The following is a 27,049-nucleotide window of genomic DNA, read 5'->3' as shown; positions in this document are numbered from 1 at the left end:
CTCTCAAATAAATAAAATCTTTAATAATAATAATAATAAAAGCATTTTCCCAGTTGACTTTGCTGAGCTCTCCAGGCTGAGTGGGGGATATCTACAATCTCTCCACAATCTGATTTTCAATGACTTGCTGTGCTTTGTCTACAACAATGGGAGGGAAAATGTTCATCTCAACAATCTTACTGATAATGGAAATGTATCAGCCCTACAGGTTTGAAGACAGTAAACACACAAAAAGTCTGGGTGATCAAGAAACAAGGACTTCGGGACGCCTGGGTGGCTCAGTTGGTTAAGCAGCTGCCTTCGGCTCAGGTCATGATCCCAGAGTCCTGGGATCGAGTCCCACATCGGGCTCCTTGCTCGGCAGGGAGCCTGCTTCTCCCTCTGCCTCTGCCTGCCACTCTGTATGCCTGTGCTCGCTCTCTCTTCCTCTCTCTCTCTGATAAATAAATAAAATCTTTAAAAAAAAAAAAAAAGAAACAAGGACTTCCCTAGAGCAGTATCAGAGCACGATGTTCTTGTAACCCTAGAACTGGGAGACCACTATCCTTCATTTCTGATTGTGTCCTAGAGACTGCTCTGCACTTGGAAGTTAAAAGCAATTATTCAGAATACCTTATTCCCATAATTGGATGCACCATTTGCCTGTCCTAATGTATCATTTACATAATTTACATAATAGTAGACTATCTGTGATCTGATTTTAAACACAGAAGAGACTTTATAGTGTCTTGGCTGTTGTCCTTCATAGAGGCAGGACAAGGACCAGAAGATCTGCCAAGATCCCTTCCCATCTAAGACATCTGTACATGAGCTTGGCCTATATAACAAAGAGTAGATTTAAAGTTAATACCTTCTCATCAGATGCTCAGGAATTTATAAAGCTCTACCCCACCTCACACTCACTCCTTCCCTAATACCAAATCAGCCTCAAAGCAAAATAAAAACACAGTTCTATTTAAGAAAGAAATTTTATTTCTGCAAATCTGAAAAATGTAAAGGATACCAGTTACTTTACCTTCCCTGGGTTGTCAGATAAAGCCTGGGGCTCAACTTATAAAAATAAATTGTTTTCTGCAGCTGGGTGGTGATGAGACATCATGACTCAAGTTATTCCTGTGCTCAGATTCCCGAAGCACCCAGAGCCCTCTCTCATCCATCACAGGGACAGGAGGGAGTGCTGGACCAGGGACATGAGGGCCTGGCTCTGACACAACTGTTGTGTGACACTGAGCAAGCCCTGCCCTCTGGGAGTCTCAGTTTCTCCATCAGAGATGGGGGGTTGGGGCAGGGGTCCATAATCCTGCGTGGGGAGGAGGGGTACTGTTGAAACAGTCTCCAAGGATTTTTCAGCTCAGGTTTTCTCGAGTGTTTAGAAGCTGGCTTTGCCACCTGTCTCTGTCCTCACCGGGGGAAAGGGGCCCAGGTCCGAGGTCCTGCTGGGCTAGGCCAGCACTCCCAGCCAGTCCCAGTGCTAAATGAACTCACCAGGCTTCACCTCCACGGTAGTCCGATCCATGTCACTCTCCCCCTTCGCATCAGTCACGTGCAGGTGAAATGTGTAGGTGCCCTCAACCAGGTTCGAAAGAAAGAGGATTGGGTGGTGGTCAGAGTGATTTAGCACCTCCTGTGGGGTTGAACAACACTGGCTACACCGAAGGGCAAAACCAAACTCCTTTTGTGGGGTTGGGTGCTGTTTCTGTTAAGCTCCCTCTGGGCAGCTCCTGCTTTGTAAGAGCTTTGCAGCCCACAGATGCAAGATTAGGGCATCCTATTCAGCTCAGGTCCCGATCCTAGGTTCCTGGGATTGAGCCCCGCATCAGGCTCTCTGCTCAGCGGGGAGCCTGCTTCTCCCCCCTCTCTCTGCCTGCCTCTCTGCCTACTTGTGATCTCTCTGTCAAATAAATAAATAAATAATCTTAAAAAAAAAAAAAAAAGATTAGGGCATCCTAGCTTGCAGAGCAATGCTAGGCAAATCATTTGGGTCCCCTGAATTTCAGAGGGCAATCCAGGTTTGACATAAGAGACCCCCCCCCATGTTGAAACAGATCCTGGAATGTTTGGTTCAGCCTCCTCTCCCCATCTCATCACCTTGACCCTGTTTAGCTCTCCGGTTCCTGACACTTACCCCTGCCGCTGGGCTCCCTTCATCTCGGGTCCAGAGGTAGCTGACTATTCCCTTGTCATCTGAGGACTTGGAGCCATCCAGCTCTGCTGTGTCCGTGGGCAAGGTAATCACTACATTCCCAGTTATCTTGGCTACAGGTGGTTTGTTCATTTCTAACCAAAGAGATATCAGTGAAATAACATTCTGGAAAAGAAAGAATGCTTCTTCATGATGCTTAGGGGGAAATTAATATCGAAAGTATCTGAAATGGAGAAAACTATCATAAGCACCTATCCATGCCAGCACCTAATAGCAGAGCGGGGGGTTTTTTTGACAATGAACTAACTTTCAATTAGTTGGGGGTTAGGACCCAGTGAAGACCAGGCTTCGGTTCCCCTCTCTCCATAGTAATAAAACCCAGCCCAGTGAAATGTTCTTCTGACATCGTCCAGCAGAGAGGGCTGAGTCTTCTCCTGGGTCCTCCTAGCAGCTTCCCTGAAAGGGTTCCATGTGTCTCCTCGGGAAGCATGTGGTGACTAGAGACAGAGACCCCAACTGAGCAAAAAAGCCTTACACTTTAGATTTCATGTAGCTGATACCACACATTCTCTTCAAAATATGACCTAAAAATGTTATTTTTTCAACATCTTCTTTTATTCCTTAATACTCTAACAGAGAGAGGGGGGAATAAAAGGATCTCTCTTCTCCTGGGCCCCCCCTGCAGCCTTGTTTACTCAGGTGTGCAGTCTCTAGCCACTGAGCGCGGACACCCTAGCAGGAGTGACCCTCGTGCCTCCCGTCCACTTACAGTCCTCCGCCAGGGCCATTGCCAGCCTGGGCCTGCAAACCTCAGCAAAGCCACAGACTCCTGCCTCGTGCTGGCAGCCGGTCCACAGGCTCACAGAGGAGCACAGGGAACTACAGAGCATGACAGTCATTCTAAGGCCTGACAGCAGGTGTCCCTGCAGCCAGCAGGAGAACCACAGAAACCCCACGGCTTAGCAGTGGAGGCAAAATAAAAATGCAAAGGAAAAAATCCCAAATTCTTTCCCTATTCAACTGAGAAGGAAGGTGGGGGACAAGAAGTTAAAATTCCCCTTGCATTCACTCCCAATTAAAGGCTGTTTTAGAAGCACGTAACAGCCGCCCTTCTCCCCCGTTTACCCCGCCACGCCTCATCTCTGGTCAACTTCTGCTGCCAAAAAAGGAGAAGCCCGATTCCTCAGGTATCTGACCCAGACTGCACCCACCCAAGGGCAGGGAGGTACCTTCTTTGACAATGACATTCACAGAACTTTGGCTTTGCAGGTTTCTCTCATCTTTGACAGTCAAGGTAAACACATAGGTTCCGACTTGGAGCCCAGTCACAGTGGCGACACTGCTGTTGGCATTCTCAAGCTGCACGCCATCAGGTCCCCTGGACAAAGACAGAAACCAGAGGGTGGAGTTGTACCTATCGGCTATTCTCCTGTCCCCGACTCAGCAGGAGCAGACGATTACTGCCTCCGCTGAGACACGAACGATGGTTTCCCAGCCCTTGAGAGGGCATGTTTAAAAATATTCCATTTGGACAGAGTGTCATTTGGCCCAAAAATACAGGCTTCCCTGCTGATCAGAAAACTCCATTCACCAGCTTTCAAACATGTCTGGCTTTATCCTTTCTATGAGTTTCTAGAACATTCAAACTGCTTGCTATTCCAGTTTATAAAGGGAAGAAAATGCTCTGAGCAGGTCTCTGATCAAAAGAATGATTTCAGAGTGATGTTTCTGAAAAGCATTTCTGGCCCAGTAGTTGGTTCAGCTCTTGCCAGCAAAGAAGCAAGATGCGTTTCTTAATCACATGCCAAACTCCCTCCTACTGAAAAGTCAAGGAAAGGAAATGGGCCAAGGCTGTAGAGGAACTCTCAGCAAAACCATCCTCGTCTCAGCAGCTCTAAAGTCAAGCTCCCTGCAGCTCCTGGACAGTGGTCACAGAGGACCCCGGACACCCTGCAGCCTTCCTCCTCCCCTGTGGCCTCACACAGCAGCCTGCAGCCAGGGAGTGAGTTCTGTGCCAACATCCAGGCACAGCTCTACACATTCCAAGGAGCAGAATGCCCCAGAGTTTTCCTTAAAATTACAGGATGACAAGAGAAATCTGCAGTCTCCCAGGTTTTGCTTTGTTTTGCTGATTAAATCTATAATCTCTGGCCCTAGTCATCCCTCCGAAGCAGATTCTCCTCCAAGAAGCTACTCTCAGCATTAGTTCTGCTGTAGGCACTAGGGAAACTCAGCTGAAGGTTTATCAGCTATGTCTTCAACAGTTATAATTCAAACACACTGGGCTGAGGAAGACTTGGTTCTCCATAAGAGATAAGAGCCGAGGAAAAGAATTTCTAAAATCCAACTCAGCAATCGTTAAGTCAAGTCCCTTCTACAGTCAAGTTATAGCCCCTTCCCACCCATTTCTAATGCCCTCATCAAAAACGAAAATAAAACGAACTCAGTCTGTCCTGTCGTTGGTACCTTTGGAAACTAAGAATGCTTTTAACTCTTCCTTAGAATTCTTTTGCTTCCCGTGGGATCCTGCATACAATCTGAGTTCCATTTGTTATGGCTTAAAGGAGCTGAAAGAAACTGTGAGAACCAGAAACGGTTCGATTAGGTAATTCCAGTTTAATTAGTATGATTTTGGTTAGTGCCTTTGGCCTCTCACTAACATAATTCGTAAATGGTGTCTTTAAGGAAATGATACCAGAGCAATGTTTTCATTGTGCAGATGAATTTTCAATTCTCTGTAATAGCTTTTCTGCCCCATCCCCACTGCCAGCCTTACCCAGTTAATTTTAAGCAACGGTATTTTTCTGCTCCATTACCCCCTTCCATCCTGCCTCTCAAGTGTAATTAAACTGTGCATTTTGGCAGATGGATTGTACCTGTAAAAGCACCAGGACCACAAAGTACTAACTGGAGACTAGCTGACGGCAAGCATTGTTTTTTTTTTTCTTACAATAATTATTTTCTGTCATTTTCTTAGAGTTGAAGTTTAGGACTGCTAACGTTTCTTTCTCAGTCATCCCCCTTGGATAAGCCAGCAAGAGCAAGTGAACTCTTAAACACAAGTAAGTCCTTGCTTTCAAAGGCCTGCAGACGTTGCAGCATAAAGGTTTTGCGTCAGCACTCACTGTGTTTTCTCCCAGAGATAGGAGATAATTTTCTGGTCATCAGAGCTTTTGCCGCCATCCAGGGTTGTGCTGTCCACCGGAAGGGTCAGCTCTTTATCCGGGCCTGCGTCTGCCTGTGGAGGCTTGTTGTTTTCTAGAAGACAGAGACAGAGAGGTCAAAAGCAGGCTGTTCAGCTGGGAAAGGAGAGGAACTAACAGGAACATATGTTCTGGAAGACGAGAACTCTGCCTCTCTGCCCACAAAACTATCAGAGACTGTGGGTCAGGGAGCGCACAACGAAGAATGTTAAGACTGAACCCTTTTTATAAGAACACAGCGGAATGTAATGAAGTTGTCACGCCATGCTACATTTGAGACTCGATGCTCTGGGTGTTCAGAAGAGAGGGTTTGAGTGATAAGGTAGGGCTTTCTGGAGGAAGTGGGCTTTAAGCTGTCCCTTAAAGGCCATGGGAGGGTTTGGGATAACAAAACTCTATCTGCTAAGTCCCCTTGAAAGCACAATAACCAGCCACAGGCAAGACCACAGCTGAGGTTGTGAAGTCCTGTCTCTCTCTACCTCTGAAGCAAGCACTCAAAATGGACAACCACAGTAGCCAGTGACCCGTGGACTGCCACCTCCCACTCCAGCATCGTAGAGCTCAGAACCCAGACCCTCTTGTCCCGCACAGTACAAGGGGCCGAACTGCAGAAGGGCCTGCACGATAAGGCTAGAACTTACCAGGCTGCACGATGACAGTCACCTGGGCGGTAGCCTGCTGTCCAATAGTGTCCGTCACTGTGAGCTGGTAAGTGTAGTCTCCTTCTTGCATGGCAGAGAGCTGCAGGGTTGGGGTTCTAACCCCCTGCATGTATAAATACAGACAAGTGGGACAGCAGACTCCCAGAATCACAACATCACACAAGTCCTACTCTAGCCTAAATGATGCACCTAGTTTTCTAGAGCTAGTGCGCGTGGCATCAGACACTGTGGGACATCCTGTTAAAAGTAAAGGGCTCCCCTTTCAAGGGGACAACCTTCCCTGACAGCAGCAGTTTCAAATAAAGTCCGAGTTCTCACAAGGGAGAGGAGGACAGGAAAATGTGCAGAGATAACCAAGTTTGGTCTTTATGACCCAAGCCAGAAAGGAGGCCAGGAGTGTAGAATAAAATAACACACTTTAAAAAACCATGTTCTTCCTGCTTGAGGCCACTCAGTGATCTTAACTCAGCTGCCTGAGTAGCACGTGGCAGCAACGGCCGACGCCGCGCCGTCACCAGCTGGGCTGTGCGGATTCTGCAGCAGCAGAGAAACCGAACAGGATATCTAACAAAAGCCAGGTGAAATGTGAGCTTTAAGTCAGGCCTCCAATTTGGAAACACAGAGTGTCAGAAGGAACATTATACACAATTTAGGGCAAACTTCCAAGGCAGGAACTTCCTCTAGAACAGTGGACAAAACTTGACAGCCTCTGGGCAGAATCCAGCGTGCAGACATTTTGTTTGGTCTGCAGTGTCTTAAAAGCTGGAAATTTTCTTTTTCTCTTTTTTTGAAGATTTTATTTTTAAGTAATTGTTATACCCAACATGGGGCTCAAACTCACTCAAACTCAAAAGAGTCACATGCTCCTCTGAGCCGGCCAGGCGCTCCAAAAGTTGGAAATTTTCACATACAGGTCTAGATTTGTTTTTTTCTTGGAAAGCTGGGCCCCTCTAGGAATACTGGGACCATATTTCCATGTGGCAACAACTCACTGAGGCGCAGCTGATCACTTCAGTCAGGGGTTATGTTGTCTGGTTTGCCACAGGCCCTACTCAGTTTTATTTACTTACATCACCGGCCTGGTAGCGGGTCTAATCTCCTAAGTATGTCCAGAGAGCCGACTGGGCTACTCCCAGTTCTAGTAGAGCTCATTAAGATTTGAAACCTTGGGACACCTGGGTGGCTCAGTTGGTTAAGCAGCTGCCTTCAGCTCAGGTCATGATCCCAGAGTCCTGGGATCGAGTCCCACATCGGGCTCCTTGCTCGGCAGGGAGCCTGCTTCTCCCTCTGCCTCTGCCTGCCATTCTGTCTGCCTGTGCTCACTCTCTCTCCCTCTCTCTCTCTGACAAATAAATAAATAAAATCTTTAAAAAAAAAAAAAAGATTTGAAACCTTGTATCATGATCTCAGGGTCATAGGATCTTCAAGCCCCTGTCAGGCTCCATGCTGAGTGTGAAGCCTGCTTGAGATCCTCTCTCTCCCTCTGCCCCTCCTCCCTGCTCTCCCGGTACCCCGAACACATGAGTGTGCTCTCAAAAAAAAAAAAAAAAAAAAAAAAAAATCTGTACCCTTGTGGCTTCGGAGCAGTCTGGCTCTCTGGCATCATCCTAGAATACACCCTTTAATACTAAACATTAAAGACAAAGGTTTTGGTAATGTGTTCCTTAAAGACTCCTTAAATTTCCTACTTTTTTTTTTTTTTTTTAATTCTAGTGTTCAGTGTTCTATATCCATCTGGCTTTGGTCATTAAAATGGGAGCAAAAATAAGCCTCATGAGGGCAACCCAGTCCAGCAGCTGTAACTCTCCTGGGCAAGGACAGACGGAAGCCATTCCCTCCTACCTGCATCTCCACCACTTTCCCCTTGCTGCTTGGGCTGAGTGACCACTCAAAGCTGGTGATGCCGTGGTCATCAGTGCTCTGGTTCCCAAAGAGGGTGATGGAGTTCTGGGGCAGGGTGATCACTTGGTTGGGGCCTGCGTTGGCCACAGGGGGGTAATCCACCGCTTTGTTCACCGTCAGACTTGCAGTGGTAGAGCTGCTTGCTCCGTCAGAGTCCACCACCGTCAAGCTAGCAGGGCAGAGAAAGGAGTGCAATCAGGGATGGGCTGAAGGAAGAGGCAGCGATCTGAGAGGACTGAAAAATCGAGGCTAAGAAACACCAAGGCAGCAGGGGTACCAAATGGTTACCAATTCTTTATCCATTCTTGTCGGACAGGCAGACTACAACTAAATGCTCACCCTGACCGAGCGCCAGGCACTGTTCCAAGTGCTTCCTATCTCCTTAAATCCTCACAACGGCTCCATAAAGCACGACCCTCATTTTACTCCTTACATATACGAGGAGACTAAGGCACAGAGAGGTAACTTGCCCAAGCTTGAGTGGAGTCAGAATGCGAATCCAGGCACTCCATCGCCAGCACCGTTCTGCTCTGCCACCTGCACGTGTCTGTGCACTGGGACCTTCACAGGCACTGTCTGCCCTGGCCCTCCCAACAATCGTATGAAGTAGGTGTCCTCCATCTCCCTGGACAGGAAACTGACAGAGGCTACATCACCTGCCCAGGGCTACACAATGAGCCAAGATGCAAGCAAGCCCAGTTCTCTGACTCCAAAGCCCAGAAACCAAGTTTTAAGCGTAGATAATCCCTGGCCCCTAAAGCCGTGGGGCTCAAAGGTGGCCCCGAATAGAGCAAGCACGGACTGCAGCCCGCTCTCCTCCTGCCATCCTGCCTCAGCCATGCACACAACACAAGAAGGGATGCCCTGGGCAGACAGCCCCTGGGATGGACCAGGAGGGCCGGCTCCGGTAAGACAGGAGCCCGAGATGCAAATGAATTCTCCTACGCAACAGCCCCACAGCTTGTGCCAATGTGAAACAGGATTTGCAAGAGGAAAAAAAAAAAATGTTCATTTATAAGAGCAGGCTTTTACCTAAATGATGCCTTCCAGCTGAACAGCCTAAAGCTTCTCTTGCCACCTCAAAATGTGAGCATAAGCAAGCAAGGAGGTTTGGGTTCCTTCCATTTTGCTGACAGAAAGAGGAAAAGCATAGAAAAGACATGTCGTTTGTTTAAATCTCACCACCAGCCACAGACAGAGCCAGACATCTGTGGGGCTGCATCCCACAGTCTCACCTTTTACCTAGGGCCTAAAGGGGATTTGGGGGATTTTAGGCTTTAGAGAAAGAGCACAAAAACATCAGACACACAGACATGTGCAAATCAGCAAATATCTGAAGAAGAAAAATCCACAAAAATTTTCCTCTTTTTCCATTTTCCATGTTGTTTTCACAGTTTTTTTGTTTTTGTTTTTTAACATATCCTATTTATCTCCTATTTCAGAGCAAAAGCAAGTTATAGACAAATGGCAAGATTGCAGCTGTCCGTTTACTCTTTCACCTCAGTCCCAGGCTTGCCTGCGAGAATCCTGGACCCGATGAGCAGCCGACCACAGGACTGGGGAGAGAGGCCACTGCCATGTCAAAGGAGGAGAGAAGGAAAGGTGATTGGAACCAAACAGACTGGATCTTAATGCTAATCAAATCCAGTCCCATCATTTCATAAATTGAAATTGACAGAAAAGAAGAATCACTCCCAATACCGCATCCGCCCAAACACTATGACTGAAAGTGCAGACTCGAGTCATGCTGCCTGTGTGACCTTGGGCAAGTTACTTAACCTCTCTGTGCCTAAATTTCCTAATCTACAAAATAATAGTAATTATAATACTTGCTATAGGATTAAATGAGCCACTGCCTGCACAGAGCTCATAACAGTATTAAACACACAGTAAGTGTTCCAGAAGCAGGAACTATTATTATTACTTTTTTAAAAAGGATCAGCCTGGCCCAAGCTAAATTTCTTAAGTGTTAGAACTCCTATATTAGAAATCGAAGGTAAAAACCAACTCACGTTTCCATTTTAAGCCAATGAGAAGGCTCTAACCTTGTGGAATGGCAGCTGCCTTTCATTCATCTGAAGTCTTAAGTCAGTAAGAGTGCTGCTAAGTCATATTTATTTACAGGGCAGATGCTGTTCTAGGACCTGTCACTGTGTCTCTGGTAGTGTCAAAACCTGGTACACTACAGACCCAGCGGGGAAGAGAGACGCCCACGAATAAACTGTTGAACCACAGAGGTAGTTCGGGTGCGACAGTTCCGGGAGAGACATGTTCCCTCCTCTCGGAGGAACCTCAGGAGGGTCTACTCTGCCTCACAGAAAACTGAGTAGGTCCTTAAGGATGGGCAGAACTCTGATGGACTGAGAAGAGCATTCAAGGAAGCATGAACAAAATATGTAAGGTCAGGTCAAGGAGTGGAACAGAGCGAGTCCGGACTTGGTTACAGAATCTGTACTTCGGTTCTAGCTGAAATGTGTGACCTCAGAGAAGTTAGTAAATACACTGAGCCTCATTTTTCTCAGCTGTAAAATGAATTTAATATCATGTACATACAGTGTTTTATGATACTCACATACAAGTGCTCTGTAACAGACAAGGAGTTTTGCAAACCTAAATAGGACTACTCTAGAGTCAGCTCACACTCTTACTAATCACATCCTAGAATGTCAACACGAGTTCCCAGGACTATCTTTGAACGAAATTCTCTAAAAACCCCCAACAGAAAAAGATCCCACAAATCATACTGAAATAAACCACTAGTCCAAAGTAAAGATTTTGAGATCTTGAGGAAGCATTTACCAAAGGGAAGAGACGAGATGGGAATGGGTTCCTTCTAGATCTTTCCTGAGAAAAGGCACAGGAAGATAGGCCCTTTCACTTAATGACAGAAATCCCAAAAAAATGGGGATCTGCCAGGCACAGCTTTGGGAATGGTTAACTGTGGTGGGTCCTGATCTACTATGCAAGGCCCGTTGCCCTAGAAACATCACTGTTGTGACCACAGCCACCAATAGGACTCAGAGAACTAATGGAACCAAAGGTTCTATCATTTCTCGGCCTTTTGGCTAAGATCAAGTGTGGAACCAAAGGCTCTATCATCAACCAAGTCTATAATGACTTTGATATCTGTCAGAGTTACTTCTAGGAGAATGTAAAACCCACAAGGGAAAAACATAGCCTAAGGGAAACTTGAAGGGTCCTAATTTACCTGAAAGTGTAGTTCCCAGGGACGAGCTTACTTAGTTTTAATATGGCCGTGTCTTCTGAAATCTTCTCTTCTCTCAGAGGTCCCTTAAGCTCCTCCCAATGGTATTGGACGATTTTATCATCATCAGTGCTTTCTTGACCATAAAGAAACATCAGTTACAACACAAGAGCGCTGGGTCTCAGCACTTACCCAGCTTACACAAACCAGGGCAACTACCCAGAGATGTAAGGCTAGGAAAACTTCATGAAAGGACAGACTATCTCTCCAGACTGTTTCTCCCCTAGGAATATTGGGTCATTCTGCCTCGCTATGAATATTCCACTGTGTAGTTTTCCAAGGAGCCCAACACAGGCAATCTCTGGTTAAAATGCTACTGTATGAAAAAAGAAAAATCAAAAATTCTTAAACCTGTGAAAAGATAAAACCTTACTTAAAATAAAAGAAACACAAATTTAAATTACACTTCAGATACTGTTTTTTTTTAACCTACCTGCTTGGTGAGGCCAAAGTTTCAGAACACACTCTGTGGGTACAGGTGCGGAGCAAACCCTCTCCTGAGTCACGGTGGAAGCGCACGCTCATACCCTCTCCATAAACAGCAACCTAGCAAAACTGGTCTTTGCCCCTGCAATTCCTCTTTGAGGAATTTATCCTACAGATTCATCTGCACATGTGTTAAATGTCACGCTTACAAGATTATTCATGGCCACATTCTCTGTAGCAGCAAAGGACCAAAAATAATCTAACTGGTCATCAATAGAGACTGACTGAAGCCAAGGATACAGCCACACGGGGACATACACAGCCATTCAACGGAAGGCTGTGCAATCCATCAGAGAAAGAAAACAAAACTATTTCATGTACTGATTCAGAAAAATTCTTCGACATAGAGAAACAAGCACGGTACACAACAACGTGTGCTCTGTGTTATCGTAAAGACTACATACGTATTTTCTTACATATGCAGAGACAGTCTCTAGAAAGAAACACAAAATAATACCATTGACTGGAGGACAACTGGCTAGCCGGGAGATGGGAGTCGCGGTGACTGTCTCCGCTGTACACTCTTACACATTATTTAACTTTGACCTATTCACCAATACACAGTAAAATGGGGCTACGTGACCCTTTTTGCCGCTCTCACAAATCCTTCTTCCTGTTCTCTTTTCTCTCTTGTCCTGTTATTCTTCCACCCTCCTCTTCTTGCCAGTTCCCTCTATGTAAAATGTTAAACCTCACTGGAGATTCCTCTGCTAGAACAGTACTGCCTTGCCCATTAGGATGACTGTTGGCAAGACAATCAGGGTAGCAGGGCCTTACTAGGCCGCCAAGGGGACCAAGTAAATACTGCTGAGATGACAGGCCTGAAACCCCTTGCATGCATAGCCAGCCTCAGTGGCAAAGACCCACAAGTCTTTTCACATCACCCATCAGGGGATACTATTCCGAAGGGTGAAATGTTCACGAGCCCAGTCGGGGCACGGAGCATGTTCTGGGAGTCTCTCCGGGAGGAGGCTGACAAGAATCCAGTCAGCCTTGCACGCTAGGGGAGGGCTCCCAGCCGAGACCCTCACTTACTTATCTTGCACAAGAGGAAGGAGCTTTGTTTCTATAGCTGAGAATGGTGACTCTATCTAAGCAAATTTGAAAACAAGCAAGTTTCATACAAAATAATGCTAAACATCTGCAAAATCCCATTTTCTTACCATCTCAAAAGAGCAGAAATATTACTTCAAACAAGTCACATGGGGTTTTTAAATAGGGTCTGTCCAGTTTTTACTTCCTAATCAGTTGCTTGAGATGGGTAGTCTTCCCGTAACATGGTCAAGAAGATGGGCCTAACCAGAATATTGACACAGGTGGCACCAAATCTTCTTCTTCTTCTTTTTTTTTTTAAAGTGGGCTCCACACCCAGCAGGGAGCCCAACACAGGGCCTGATCTCATAACCCTGAGATCAAGACCTGAGCTGAGATCAAGAGCTGGGCATTTAACCAACTGAGCGACCCAGGTACCTCTGGCCCCAAATCTTCCACAGCGTTTTCTACCACAGTTCACAGTGAATGCTCCTCTAAAACATCATGCCTAGATAAGTACTCACGGCTGCCATCAATGACTGTAGAAGTGGTTGGCAGAGAGATCTCCTGGAACTGTGGTGACACGATGGCAACAGGAGGCTGATTCTTCCGGGGCTCTGCAAGAAAAAAATGCAGAAAACACTGGAAGAGGAGCTTTTAAAAAAAAAAAAAAATTAGCCGTTCTTATTTATTCAATTTTTAAAAGACTTTATTTACTCATTTGACAGAGAGAGAGAGAGAGAGAGAGAGTGAGTGAGCATGCACAAGCAGGGGAAGTAGGAGAGGGAGGACCAGGCTCTCCACTGAACAGGGAGCCCAATGTGGGGCTCAGTCCCAGGACCCTGGGATCACGACCTGAGCTGAAGGCAGAGGTTTGTTTTTGTTTTTAAAGATTTTATTTATTTATTTGACAGAGAGAGAGATCGCAAGTAGGAAGAGAGGCAGGCAGAGAGAGAGGAGGAAGCAGGCTCCCCGCTGAGCAGAGAGCCCGATGTGAGGCTCACTCCCAGGACCCTGAGATCATGACCTGAGCCAAAGGCCGAGGCTTAACCCACTGAGCCACCCAGGCACCCCTGAAGGCAGATGTTTAACCAACTGAGCCACCAGGTGTTTTGTTTTCAGTTTTTTTGGTAAAGATTTTATTTACTTATTTATGAGAAAGAGAGCACAAGCAGGGGGAGTGGCAAGGAGAGGGAGAAGCAGGCTCCCACTGAGCAGAGAGCCCGACATAGGGCTCAATCCCAGCACCCTGGGATCATGGAAGAGGGCCTTTATAAATTATAGGAGGAGCAGGCCTATGTGGGTGAATTATAAATTAGTTTCCATTACATAACTGATGGGTGCAGCATCACCGAATGGAAAGTTAAACACCAGGTTACCATTCCAGCATAAGACACATGGAAGCATCAGAGCTCTTCCAAACTTGACTACTCCTAAGACCGTGCCTAGTGCATGCTTTCAATGCTCACGTGCTATCTTGTTCATGACAAGGACTACAGTGGCACAAGCTGAGTAGAGGAGGACAACAAACAAGCGTTGCACAACAAGGGCTTTGACAAACTATCCCTTGGCACAGACTATGCTGAAAAGAGAACGGATGATTTCCCAGTCATCCCTAAGCTGATTGTGTCTAGGCCGGAGTGATGGCAGGGTCAAAAACTGCTCCGTCCACCCAAATGACTACGAGCTACAAACCCAGTGGCCTTTTCTTTGAGAGAAAAATCCAACAGTCTTTATGTTAAACACATTTTTAGGAAGGTGAAAGGATTACCTTGACTACAGAGTTCAAGGAGCAAATAGAAAATCTATTACCAACAAAGACAGAAAACAGTATTAAGAATTTGTGCCAATGTATATATCACTCTCCAACTTGCCCCAAATTTCCCTAAAAGTGTAAAACAAGATACTTTGTTATTGCACTGTAATTTACCAATGGTGGATCACTTAAAAAGGATGACAGGATTTGCTTTCCAAGGTGAAAAAAGACTGGCAGGGTTTAAATGAGGAATTCTGTGTACAAAACCCGTATCTGGAAAGAGATCAGAAGACCCAGCCATTTGGCTGGTTCTCCTTCACATGCCTCTCCCAGGCTCCTGGCTTTCTTGTGTCTCTTAATCACAACACATGGTCCTCTGTCAGCATGACCTACGTGGAGAAGCAGTTCTCAGACAGAGGCTACTGCTCAGGCCATACTGTACTGGGGGCCATGTGACTAATACTCCTTTGCCTAGCCAAATGTTCCAACTAGAACTGAAGTATATACTCTGCCACCCTAACCTTTGTTTGTTTGTTTGTTTTAAGATTATTTATTTATTTGACAGAGATCACAAGTAGGCAGAGAGGCAGGCAGAGAGAGAGGAGGAAGCAGGCTCCCTGCTGAGCAGAGAGCCTGATGCCGTGCTGGATCCCAGGTCTCTGGGATCATGACTTGAGCCGAAGGCAGAGGCTTTAACCCACTGAGCCACCCAGGCGCCCCTGACCCTAACCTTTTACTACACTGAACTAGGAATTGCCCAATGAATACATTAAAAAAAAGAACAACAACACCGGGAATTAAAAACCCTTCAAGTCAAATCTCTCTGTCTTTGGGAATCCTGCAGAGAAAGCAATGGAGACTCAGCCAGGGCTGGGAAATTCATACCTGGTTTTACTGTCACGTTCACATAGCCTTCCCCATGGGCATTTTGACCGTCTACAATCACTTTGAATTCATATAAGCCTGGAGTAAGCTGCAGAAGTGAGAGAAGATCTTTTAGACAACCAAAAGGGCAGCAATTCTATGTAAAATAACACATGTATCTGAACTTCCCATGCTGATACAGCACTCCTGCATAGTTTCCAAAATGGAGAGAGTAAACCAGCTGAGGAGATGAAACAATGAATTATAAACTAAAAAACCATAGCTTTTAATGTGAATCTTATTACTAGCTGACTCTAGAACAACAAAAGGGAATTCAATATCTCTGTACTCCCATTTTCTTTTCAGAAGAACATTAAGGGCCCAACCATTCTATTTCATAAAGTTATGAAATTAAAATAATCATCTCTGCAAAGAAAATCATTTTGTAAAAATACCAAACAGCTCCCAAATATCTGAATATTTTCCCCTTCTGATTTCCACTAACTATATAAACATAATATAAAAGAAAGAAAATCACCCACAATCCCACTGTCCTAACACACCAGTTAATCCTATTTCTCTTACTTTCTTCCAGTCCTTGACCACATACAAAGAATGGCTTTTAAATAGTTCATTCGTTCAGCAAACATTTATTGAGAGCCAATTAGATGCTGGACATTATCCTAGGCTTGCGGTTTGGAGAGGAGTAAGATGAGACCACTACCTCTAGGAACTCGACTTTCAAGCTCCAGTTAGAATCAAAGTGTGCATCAAGCTTTTTGTTGTTGGTGTCAGTTCTTGTCTTTTATTAACCCATACACAAGTACTCTGGTCTTCTGGCTTGTTGAAGCAGTAAGTCAGACAATATCTACCACAAGAATGCCTGTCAGAGTGGCCAGCCGTAAAAATTCCAGCATCGCGTTCATCTGAAGGGCACTCCCGATGAAGGTGACTGGTTTTGCCATTCTCATCCACCTTCTGGTATTTCAGGACAGCCAGCTTAACCTTCTTTCTCTTATGCTTATTCTCCTTGGGAGTGCTACAAGACTCCTTCCTTCTTTTTAGCCCCACCACAAAGTTTCAACACAAGATGAAGAGGGGCCTCCTTTTGAATGCTGTAGTCACACAAAATCCATCCACCTTCCAGTTGCTTGCCAGCAAAGATCAGTCTCTGCTGATCAGAAGGAATTCCTGGATCTTGGCCTTTATGTTTTCTACTCTGAGGATTCAACCTCAAGAGTGATGGTCTTCCCTGTAAAGGTTTTCACAAAAATCTGCATCTTGGCGGCAGTCCCACTGCAGATGGCAGATCAGAAAGAAAAACCTGCATCAAGCTTTTTATTATTCTCTCTTCTGTTCATTTACGATCAGCACCTTCCCCCATTATAACAGTCTTTTTAATGGTCACTTCCAACGCTGCAGAATAGTGCACGAGTACACGTGTCATATCACACAAGCGTTCCACATTGTTGGCATCCAGGTTGTTTCCAGGCTTTTACTATTATAACCAATACTGTGATAAACATCTTTCAGACGAACAAAGTTCCTCCTTTCTTCCAAATGATCTTTGAGCAAATGCTAATTGACTAGTGTTTTTGATGTTTTTCCTCTTGGAAAGCTCTCGTTCCTTGGCTTTCACTTCTCTCATTTCCTTCTATTTCTTCTTCCTTGCACACCTTTAATCACTGTGCTCCCCAGGATTCCAACTGCACTCTATACACTCTGTCGGGATGATCTCATACATTACCACGACTTAAAATGTCATCTGTTTGAGGTTGGTGTGCAAATTTCTCTCTCTAGCACAGACTTGTGTCCTGATCTCTAGTCCCTGAGTCTCAGCTACTTCACAGGCACCTCAAACTCACTCTGTCTAAAAATAATTTAATCATCTGCAAACCTCATCCAAACTTGCTCCTCTTTCTGTGTTCTTCATTTTAGTGAATATCACCACTGTTGTGCCAACATCTACCCAAATGCCTGAGCCAAAAGGCTAGAATGATCCTAGACTTCCCTTCCCCAACACTGCCACCCCATCACTTGATCACCAGGCCTTATCAAGTCAACCTCCATTATACTCCTGACATCCACTCACTCTGTCCACTCACAATGCCATCACCTTAGATTTCAACCATCATAGCAAAGTTATTAAAAGCAAGAGCTTCAGGGATGGAAAGTTCCAGTTCAAACCTACCATTTAATAGCTTTGTGAACTTTGGCTAAATTATTTTTCTAATTTTTAGTTTTGTCATATAAAACAAATATTAGTATCTACATCTTGGGGTCAGTTAGTGCATAAAGCAATTAGCACTGTGTCTGGCACATATTATGAGCTCAACAGTGGTCTTTAAGTTTTGTTTTTCAACCCAGGCTATCACCATCTCACACCTACATCTTTCAACAGATTCTCAATTGGCTTCCCCAGTTTGAGTCTTATTTGCAGTCTCAGGGTAAGCTTTCTAAACTGAAAACCTGAACTAGTCTTTCTGTTGTCTAAAACCTTTCAAAGGGTCCATATTCCCTGTGCATAAGATTCACAGTCTTCACTCTGCGACCCATGCATCTCTCCAACTTTGTGCCACTGCTCTTCTAATGCCAGAGGGTCTAGTCATGCTGAACCACACAGAATTACCTTTCTGCCACATTTTCTGTTTGGCCCAGTGGACATTGCTTCCCCTGCATCAGCATTCCACCCTTTACCAAGAAAGTGAGTCACTGTCATGACCCCACTCGGTAAACTCTAAGAAATCAAACTCCCCAGGGCTCCAATACTCCATGCACTGACCTAGTGCATCCCCTGTTATACTTGTCTGCTTCTGGCCAGTATCACTGGTGAGACTCTACTGTCCTTAAATGTGAAGATTTTGATCAATCCACTGGTAAATCCCCACCGCCTGACACATAACTAGTGTGCGATGAACAGTTGTTAAAGAAAAAAAGAATGAACGAATGAATGAGACTGCCGGGCTAAAGGATATGAACATTTTTATGGTTCCTAATAACTACACTGAATCCCAAAAAAGACTGAGCCAATTTACACAGTCTTGTGGCCACAAAAAACTTAGCTTATCTCCCAAATTCTAAAATCCTTATGTTACCCTTAAAAGCTGTTTAGTGTATATTTTCAGCTATCACCACCATGCTTATAGTCTCCTCACCATAAATGAACATTTGAGAATCATACACTAACAAATACTGGATGTCAGCCAGACTTTTAGAGGATTCACTTCTGAAAGATCGTTCCTGATTTAAGTGTGAACAGAAAATTCTACATTCTACATTTTAGAAAATGGTCAGCACCTCTACCCCAGCCCTGCAAGTGAGAGGAAGCAAATTCACCTTGGACAGTTTGAGGATCTGAGAACGTTTCCCTTCCATCTCTCCACTGTAGTCTTTAGGATGAGTAATCAGCTGCCAGTTGTAGGTGTAGGTTTCTCCTATAGAAGGGCAGTTACAGAAATCATGAAAACACACACCCACACATAAAGAGGGCAGCCGCACAGCCTGCCAATAACAAATCTCTTCTAAATCTTGACAAGGCCTCAGTTTTTAAGATTCCGCCCCAGAGCCTACAGGAAACCAAACATCTTGTTCAAAGAAAGGGAGGATACTGCTGACTCAGCTACAGTCAGGGCTTCCTCCACCCTCTCCCAACAGTGCTCTCTCCTGCCCCACAGCCAGTCTCCCTTTGAAAGAGGCCAATCCCCCTTCCACTCACTCATGAGCAACTCAGGTTGCTCATGGTATGGCATCACAGTGAAAATACAAGCCCTATCAACCACTATAGATGAACTCACTGGGAACAAAGGCCATTTTCTTGCAAAACTTCTTTTGCAACAAAGAACAGCAATGACTTCTAAATAACATGGTTCAAAAATAGCTTTTTTACAGAGTGCTAACAATGCTTGTCTCACTGAGGTCATCACACCCTGGTGAGTTAAAAGAGCTACTTCATTCCTGCTGAGCTAAATAACACACTGCAGAAGATGGTAGGGGATGGCCCATTTAAAATAGGCCCCACTGAAATTAATTAAGATCAAATGAAGCATTAAATGGTCCTCATTTGTAACTCAGACTGTATGACTGGGTAGGACAAGGACAGGATCCCGTTATCTAAATGGAATCCCACCCCCATGAAAGTGGTCTTAAATTTAGAGAGAAACGAAATTCGCATCTGATGAGGGACAGACGGGGTTGGGTATGAAGGCTTAGTTTATGTTACTACCCAGAAGGAAAATAAAAGGAAAAGAGAAGAAACCTCAAAAGCGTAACAGAGAATGGTCATCTCTTTCTTAGTTCATGAGTTCGAAAGTGAGTTAGCACATAGAATCGAATTCCAAGATAGCCTTCATCTGAAGACCAGATTTTATTTTATAAGCTTGAGATGCAAGATCTATCACTCTTCCTTCCTCCCCAAAATACTAGCTTTGTGTTGGACAGTCATCATGCCTGGGCAGCTCTCACACATATATTCTGTGGAAATCAGGTCAGGTGAGAAGCAGGAAAGCAGCGGCAGCCATGGGACTGGTGCTAAGAGATGACCTTCCAACTAAAGTTGGAAATTTTTCTTCCACACAGAAAACAGACTCACATTAGTTTGGGAACTGACAATTCTACAATATTTCAGGCTGGCTATGCAATTTCAAGAGAGGGCAATATTCCTAGGACAGAAAAGTTTGGGGGATGAATTATGCCTCACAGCCAAAAATTTACCCAAGGGTAGGAACAACTGATGACAGGCTGCTAGACAGAATGCTGGTTTAAATGATTTAGGGCAGTGGTTTTCAAACCATGCCTCCGAACCCGAGAGCAATCCTGAGGGGTGCTTCAAGGGCTACCACAGGAGATGAGGGGGAGGATGAGTAGGCAGAGCTGGTCCTGTTCACTTGTCCCCAGTCTGTGAAAGTTTGAAAACCATTCATCTCATGTATCTGGTAAAGGCTGAACAACCCATGGAGAGGACAGTTGAAAGGAATCTTTCTCAACCCATGTGTTTTAGACTTCATAAAAGTCTCCACTGTATTTTAACTACAATCCCTAAGCCCTCTTTAAATAGAACCCATGTCCTGATCTACAAGGTGACAGCAACTCACAGACATGTATATGCAAATAGGGGTTAGACAAGAAAATAAAGCAGAATCCAGTGCTTTTCACAAAACAGTGGAGGCAACTGCAGCTCAAGGCAGTTCTCTCACCATCTTCAAAGGCCAGCAAGTTCAGTCACCTGAACTTACCACCAGAGGGAGTCCGGATAAAGCTTCTCTGGAGGAAGGCAGAATGAACCAATAAGGAAACCTCAATTTGAGGGCAGAAATATAGAATGAGGAGAGCATTTAGGTTCTGGAAAAGTACTTTTGCATAAATACACTAGTTGGTAATAGGCCTATTAGAAATCAGGACTACAGGGGCGCCTGGGTGGCTCAGTGGGTTAAAGCCTCTGCCTTCGGCTCAGGTCATGATCCCAGGGTCCTGGGATCGAGCCCCGCATCGGGCTCTCTGCTCAGCGGGGAGCCTGCTTCCTCCTCTCTCTCTCTCTCTCTGCCTGCCTCTCTGCCTGCCTGGGATCTCTATCTGTCAAATAAGTAAATAAAAATCTTAAAAAAAAAAAAAAAAAAAAGAAAGCAGGACTACTGTATAAGAAAGGTGTGGACCTAATCCTGAATCCTAAAGTATGGCATTCGATTTGACTAACCCTGTAATGAGAGTAGCATAAACCCAATGCAATCATTTTCCATCAAAGTATACTTCACTATGGAAGCATGTGTGCTTCTAAGCCAAATTCTGGTATTATTAATATATTAATATATATTTCAAAGGTGAAAGGAATGCTCATATTATAAAAGTTTTCTTAAATAATGAATGCAGCATCCCCTAATTTATGCATTTCATAGATCCCAATTTTATGTATCACATTGGGCCTGTCTTTTTTTTTAAAGATTTTATTAATTAATTACTTTATTTATTTATTTATTTATTTGAGAGAGAGAGAACACAAGAGCACAAGTGGAGGGAGGGAGAGGGACAAGTGGGGCTCAATCTCACCACCCTAAGATCACGATCTGGGCTGAAATCAAGAGTCAGACGCTTAACCAACCAAGTCACCCAGGAGCCCTGTCTTCCTTTTTTTTTTAAATGTCAAATCTCTATTAGCCATAGTCTTAAGTAACTCCTCTACAAGTTCTATCTCTACTATTTACTAGTTGTTTGGACAAAATAAATAGGTTAACTTTAGTCTCAGGTTCTTCCTCTTTTAAAGGGGTATAATCCAACCTCCACTTAATGAGCATCACCTATATGCTAGGCACTGAGGTAGGTCCCTTATATACTGTTTCATTTTGCCCTTAAAGTAACCTTATGAAGCAGAAATTATTATCCTCATTTTACTGAGATAGAAATTCAAGCATAAAAATAATTTGCTTCAAATCATTCAGCTAATGTCTAGCTGAGCTGGGATTTGAACCCAGGCTTAACATCAAAGCCCATGATTTCAAACGTTATATTATATTGTCTCTCACAACAGATAAACATTTGTGCCTGTTCTCACAGGACTGCTGCAATGAGTAAATGAGTTAAGGTATGTAAATATCATAAATTAAAACATTATCCAAATGTAACTAAGGGGATGTTTTACCTTCAAGTGGTTCTTGGAGAACATATGCATTTAACTGAACTTCATTCTTAGGCAGGGTAATCTGGACACTCTTTCCAGCAGATACCACCAGTTCCTTCATAACTGGAAACAAAGAAAAGAAATAGGAGATAAGAAATTAGAGCCAGACTACCTTATTCCTCTCCATCCTTTTGGGGCCAAATTTCTTTTATAAACAATATTCAGCTACTGCCTTTATTTCCTTATTATGTACCTACTCTCTAATCCCCTGAAATCTTATTCTGCCCCATTTTCCCACTGAGAAAGATCTTTTGAGGTCATCCACAAACAGCTCCTTAGCAAATCCAGTAACTGTTTCTCAACCCGCATCCTTTACTTCAGTGGCATCTAATACCGCTGACTGCCTCGATATTGAAACACTCAGATTATCCTGACACCATATTATTCTACTTTTATTCCTTTGTCTCTGAGTGTTTCTCCACTGTATTTTAACTATAGTCTATCCATAAGCCCTCTTTATATAGTAATTTCCATCGAGTTCAATAATCAGCATTCAACAGTATTTCAAGGATCATCTTTATGCTGATAAACAACTTTCTAATAAAATACATTTATAAAATTCCAAAAAGAAAAGCCAAATGTTGATCACAAAGATGGCCTTAATTTCGTTCTATTCCAATTGCTACAACCACAGACTTAGGTTATTCCAACAATCTTAACTGGTCTTCCCTCTGCCAGAACTCCCCACTCTAATCCATTCTGTCTTCCTAAAACACCCACCATCATTAGTTTTTCTAAAATACTCCCCCCACCATGTTACTCTCCTACTTAAGAATCCCCACTCCCATACCACATTCAAGGCCAACTGCCAACCTGGCATTAAAAAACCATTACCATCTGATCACACTATCTCACACTTCCTACCCAATTCTGTCTGTAATTATATTCATTTTCCTTTCTGTGCTCCATGGAAGACATGGTCTACACTTGGGGACTTTACTAATGCTATTTCCTTCAACTGGGATGTATGCTTTCTTTATTCTCAATCAGTACTTTGTTTCTAGCTTAAAGCCAGTCTTCTCTCCAAGAAATCTTCTCAGACCATTTCGGTTCAAACTTGTCTACTTTCTGAATGAAGTACCTCAGCATTTTTGGAATACCCACGTTAGCTAATAGCTACATACAGTATATTTTCAGTATAGTCTTCACACTATTTCAATAGCTATTTCATATATGTCTGGGTTCTCAACCTTGGCACTACTGACGTTTTGGACCAGGTAATTCTTTGTTGTGGGGGTGGGGGAAATTGTCCTGTGCACTGCATGACAGCTGGCAGGATCCCAGGCCTCCACCCACTAGGTGTCAGTAGCATGCCCAAAATGTTTGCAGGTTGTTGAGAACCACTACTATGTAAATCTTATTTCTCCGAAAATAATTGTTATTTGGTATGAGATCTAGGAACTAGAGAGCTTAAAACAAACAAATGGCTGGTCCACTCATATTTCAAGATTGAGGGGTAAGAAGGACTTCCTAGACAATCATGAAATTTGAGATGTATCTGTCTGCTTAGGAACACTGCACTGAGGAAGAAATTAAATCTTCCTTATGGAAACTTCAACATTTAGACACCCTAGGAGGCTGAATAAGAATTCTCTGAAGTGAATTTCAAAAAAAAAAAAGAAAGAAAGAAAGAAAGAAAGAAAGAAACCACCATACTCAGAAAGAGTATAATGGACAAAAATAGTGTTACTCAAACCCTTCAAAATCGTAATATCAAAAATTACAGGCATTATGCCTGAACACAAAAATTATTTTAGTCCCTTCGGATTGAAACCCCCCAAATTTCATGTTATACTACCATGAAAGAAGAGCCTAGGAAATCAAAAATCAGCAAAAATTCATTTTTACTGGCTTTGCTTCACCCTGTTGCCTTTTTCAGGGGATAAAGATCAAGTTAGTTTCCTTGAGTAACCACTTCCTACTAATACCTTAGGACAGCACTCATGAAGCATAGACTTGTTGTTAAGGCAACACTCCTTATAAATCTGATCCCTATGGATGGTTGCTTTAAAAATAAAGATGCTGCCAAAATCAGAAAGACAAATATCTGACCTACAGTCAGCCATTCAGAAGGCAAATAGGTACAAGGATCCAACTTTCTTCCCATTGGCTTCTATTTGTTTGGTTCCTTGGATATTACTTCATCGAATCTTGTGCCTTTAAATTCCAGGCACAGTGGAATCTGGATCTGGGAAAATGAGCCTCATTAATTCCCATAGGCTGGGGCCTGTTGAAAAAAGGATGGAGAGCCCCAAGTCCTATGATTACAGGAACAAAGATAGGATTATTTTTTCTCTAATCTACAGTCCTCAAAAATCATGCCTCTCTCCTTTCCTTGCACTAAAGAGAACACTGTGATCAAATGCTCTACTTTTCCATCCTATCTCCAAGGGCAGAAGCAAAGGGCCTCACCTGGGTATGGTGCTGAGGTGCTCTGGAAAGAGGCCTGGGGGTTAGGGGTAACATAACTGTAGGAAGGAGCCACTGGCAGAGGGGTAGAAATCTGGATTTTCCCAAGGCTTTTTACTTGCTGAGTGCTAGGTGTAGTACCAGGATCCTCTGATGTCTCAGGTTGGACTGACACATTCTTTGACCAACCAGGAATCTCCGCAGCCAGGACGGGGGTTAAGGGACTGGAAATTATAACTGCCTTGTGGACCTAAAGAAATGCAAAAATTCATTTGAATAGGCAAAAGTTATACTGCCAGTTTTTTAGGTTATGTCTCATAAAATAATTGCACGCTAAATGTTTTTATGAAAAATGCAAAAACCGACAAAAATATTAAAGGAACAAATCTCACCACCCAAACTGGTGTTAAAATGTTGTTATAAACCTTCCCAGTCTTTTTCTCTATGCACAGAGGTTTGCTTAAAACAAAACAGTAATAATCATTCTACGTATACTTTTCTCTTCTTTTCTCAACATTTATATTCAATCTTTCTACAAATACTTACTAAGCACTTGTTACGGCATGGGCCTTGTGGACCCAAAACATAAATGAAAGTAAGTGTGCTCAACGTGTGCACAATCTAGTGAGAGAGAACAAAAATGTAAGAAATCAAAAGGACGAATACACCTATAAAAGTTAACAATGAACCGAAAAACTATAGTCTGAAGAACACTTAGTTCCTCTCTTGGAGTGTGTGAAGAAGGATGGTTTAAATAAATAGATAAAGGCATTCTCTAGAGGAGAGTCCTAAGCTGAGTTTTAAAAGGTGAACCATTGTTTACTAGACAAAAAGCTGAGGGGAGAGATGAGTACAGGCACAGGAAATGAGATCAGCATGGCTTGTGCTGGGAACTGAGAGTCCATAAGCAAAGTGAGAGGCTGGAAGTAATAGAGGACGAGCTGGATAGATAGTCAAGGGCCAGGCGAAAGAAGACATATGCTAGTCTAAGGTGCCGGGTAATGGTGAGCAATTATTGGGTTGGATATGGGGAAGAGAAAAAGTCAGATTTCTGTTTTAGGTGGATCATTCAGGTTGCTGCATCATGTAAGGGTTTGAAGAACTAAGACAACAGCAGAAACACCACTTTGGAGGGTACTGCGCTCATCCAACTGAGAAATGATGAGTGGCTAAACAAAGCTGGTGGTATGGATTTTTTTTAAAATCAACGTAACTGAAGGGTAATTTACACCAAATAAACTGCACACATTTAAAATGTATAGGTCTATGCATTTTGACAAGGGTCTATACCCACATAACCACGATCAAGACAGAAACCATTTCGATCAGCCCCAGAAGTCAACTCATTCCCCCTACCTCCATCCTCAGGCTCATGCAACCACTGGTATGTTTTCTGTCCCCACTAGTTACTTTGGGCTTTCTGGTATTTCATATAAAATTAATCATATACATACTATTTTCGTTTCTGGCTGCTTTCACTCAACATAATGTTTTAAAGATGCATCCATGGTATTGTGTATAACAGTAGTTCATTCCTTTTTATTACTGAGTAGTATACTATCCTAGAGATATACCAAAATGTATTTATCCACTCATATACTGATTTTTGTTTTCAGTTCTCAGCTCTTATAAATAAATCTGCTATAAATGTTTGAAATCCAAAGTTTTTGTTTTTGTAAACATGTGTTTTAATTTATTTTGGGTAAATACTCAAAAGTTCTTTATTGCTGGTTACATATAAGTGTATGTTGAACTTTATAAGGAACTGTGAACTGTTATCTGAAGTGGCCCTACCATTTTGCATTTCCACCGGCAGTACAGGAGAGTTCCAGCTGCTCCGCAATTCACTAATACTTGATATTCTTGGCCTTTTTATTCTTTTGTCATTCTAATGACACCTCACCGTGATACCTGCAGGTGTTCTTGTTTAATCTGATGACTAGCCAAGAATTTTGCAATAGGTTGTACTCAGAATTGGGTCTGCTCTCTCTGTACTCTCTTTACTTCAAAAGATTACTCCCTAATTTTTTAGCCTTCAACTCTGCACTCTGACTCCTCAAGTCGGTAAGACTTCAGATTTCTGCCACCTGTGCTACGCATGGCTGACGAATTCACAGTGCTCACCTGGCATTAGGTTTTGTCTTTCAAAGACAGAACTCTGCTTCTCTGATCTCTGCCTCCTTTTTTATCATGGCTTCTGGAATCTTCCTATTTGGGTGTAGTTTAGAGGTTCAGCCAGGGATTTTAGTAGAGTTTCTAGCGAGGTTGTGGGCTTCACCACATTCTATGGTTTTTTTTTTTCCTTTTTTTAAAAATTAACATATAATGTATTTTTTGCTTCAGGGTACAAGTCTGTGAATCACCAGTCTTACACAATTCACAGCACTCACCATAGCACATACCCTCCCCAATGTCCATAACCCAGTCACCCTCTATTCCTTCCCCCCCACCCCCTAGCAACCCTCAGTTTGTTTTGTGAGATTAAGAGTCTCTTATGGTTTGTCTCCCTCCCGATCACGTCTTGTTTCATTTTTTCCCTCCCTACCCCCAATGACTCCCCGCTCAGGTAATTTTTCTATACTGAACTCTGTTCTTTGCCACCATAAGAAAATAAGACTGAGGTTTTCCACTGCCATTTTCCTCTGCTGTGGGAGTTAGTG

The 27,049-nt window shown here is 43.6% G+C and overlaps 1 protein-coding gene and 1 pseudogene across 3 annotated transcripts in view; both read right to left on the bottom strand.

The window, feature by feature from the left end:
* KIAA0319L (KIAA0319 like) overlaps nt 1-27,049 on the bottom strand; it is a 90,065-nt gene that overhangs the window by 14,743 nt on the left and 48,273 nt on the right. For all 3 annotated transcript variants that reach the window (XM_047724771.1, XM_047724770.1, XM_047724769.1), the window contains exons 4-15: nt 24,393-24,639; nt 21,942-22,043; nt 18,650-18,747; nt 15,335-15,422; nt 13,218-13,310; nt 11,119-11,251; nt 7,851-8,079; nt 5,988-6,111; nt 5,269-5,401; nt 3,373-3,521; nt 2,126-2,277; nt 1,486-1,624 (exon numbers count right to left, since the gene is read on the bottom strand). In XM_047724771.1, coding sequence (XP_047580727.1) covers nt 1,486-1,624; nt 2,126-2,277; nt 3,373-3,521; nt 5,269-5,401; nt 5,988-6,111; nt 7,851-8,079; nt 11,119-11,251; nt 13,218-13,310; nt 15,335-15,422; nt 18,650-18,747; nt 21,942-22,043; nt 24,393-24,639 — 1,687 coding nt within the window. The remainder of the gene's footprint in view (nt 1-1,485; nt 1,625-2,125; nt 2,278-3,372; nt 3,522-5,268; nt 5,402-5,987; nt 6,112-7,850; nt 8,080-11,118; nt 11,252-13,217; nt 13,311-15,334; nt 15,423-18,649; nt 18,748-21,941; nt 22,044-24,392; nt 24,640-27,049) is intronic.
* On the bottom strand, nt 15,868-16,782 carry LOC125097188 (ubiquitin-40S ribosomal protein S27a-like; annotated as a pseudogene).

This window comes from Lutra lutra, chromosome 4, assembly GCF_902655055.1.
Source record: "Lutra lutra chromosome 4, mLutLut1.2, whole genome shotgun sequence".
Lineage (NCBI taxonomy): Eukaryota > Metazoa > Chordata > Mammalia > Carnivora > Mustelidae > Lutra > Lutra lutra.
This window is presented reverse-complemented; position numbering and strand designations above follow the sequence as displayed.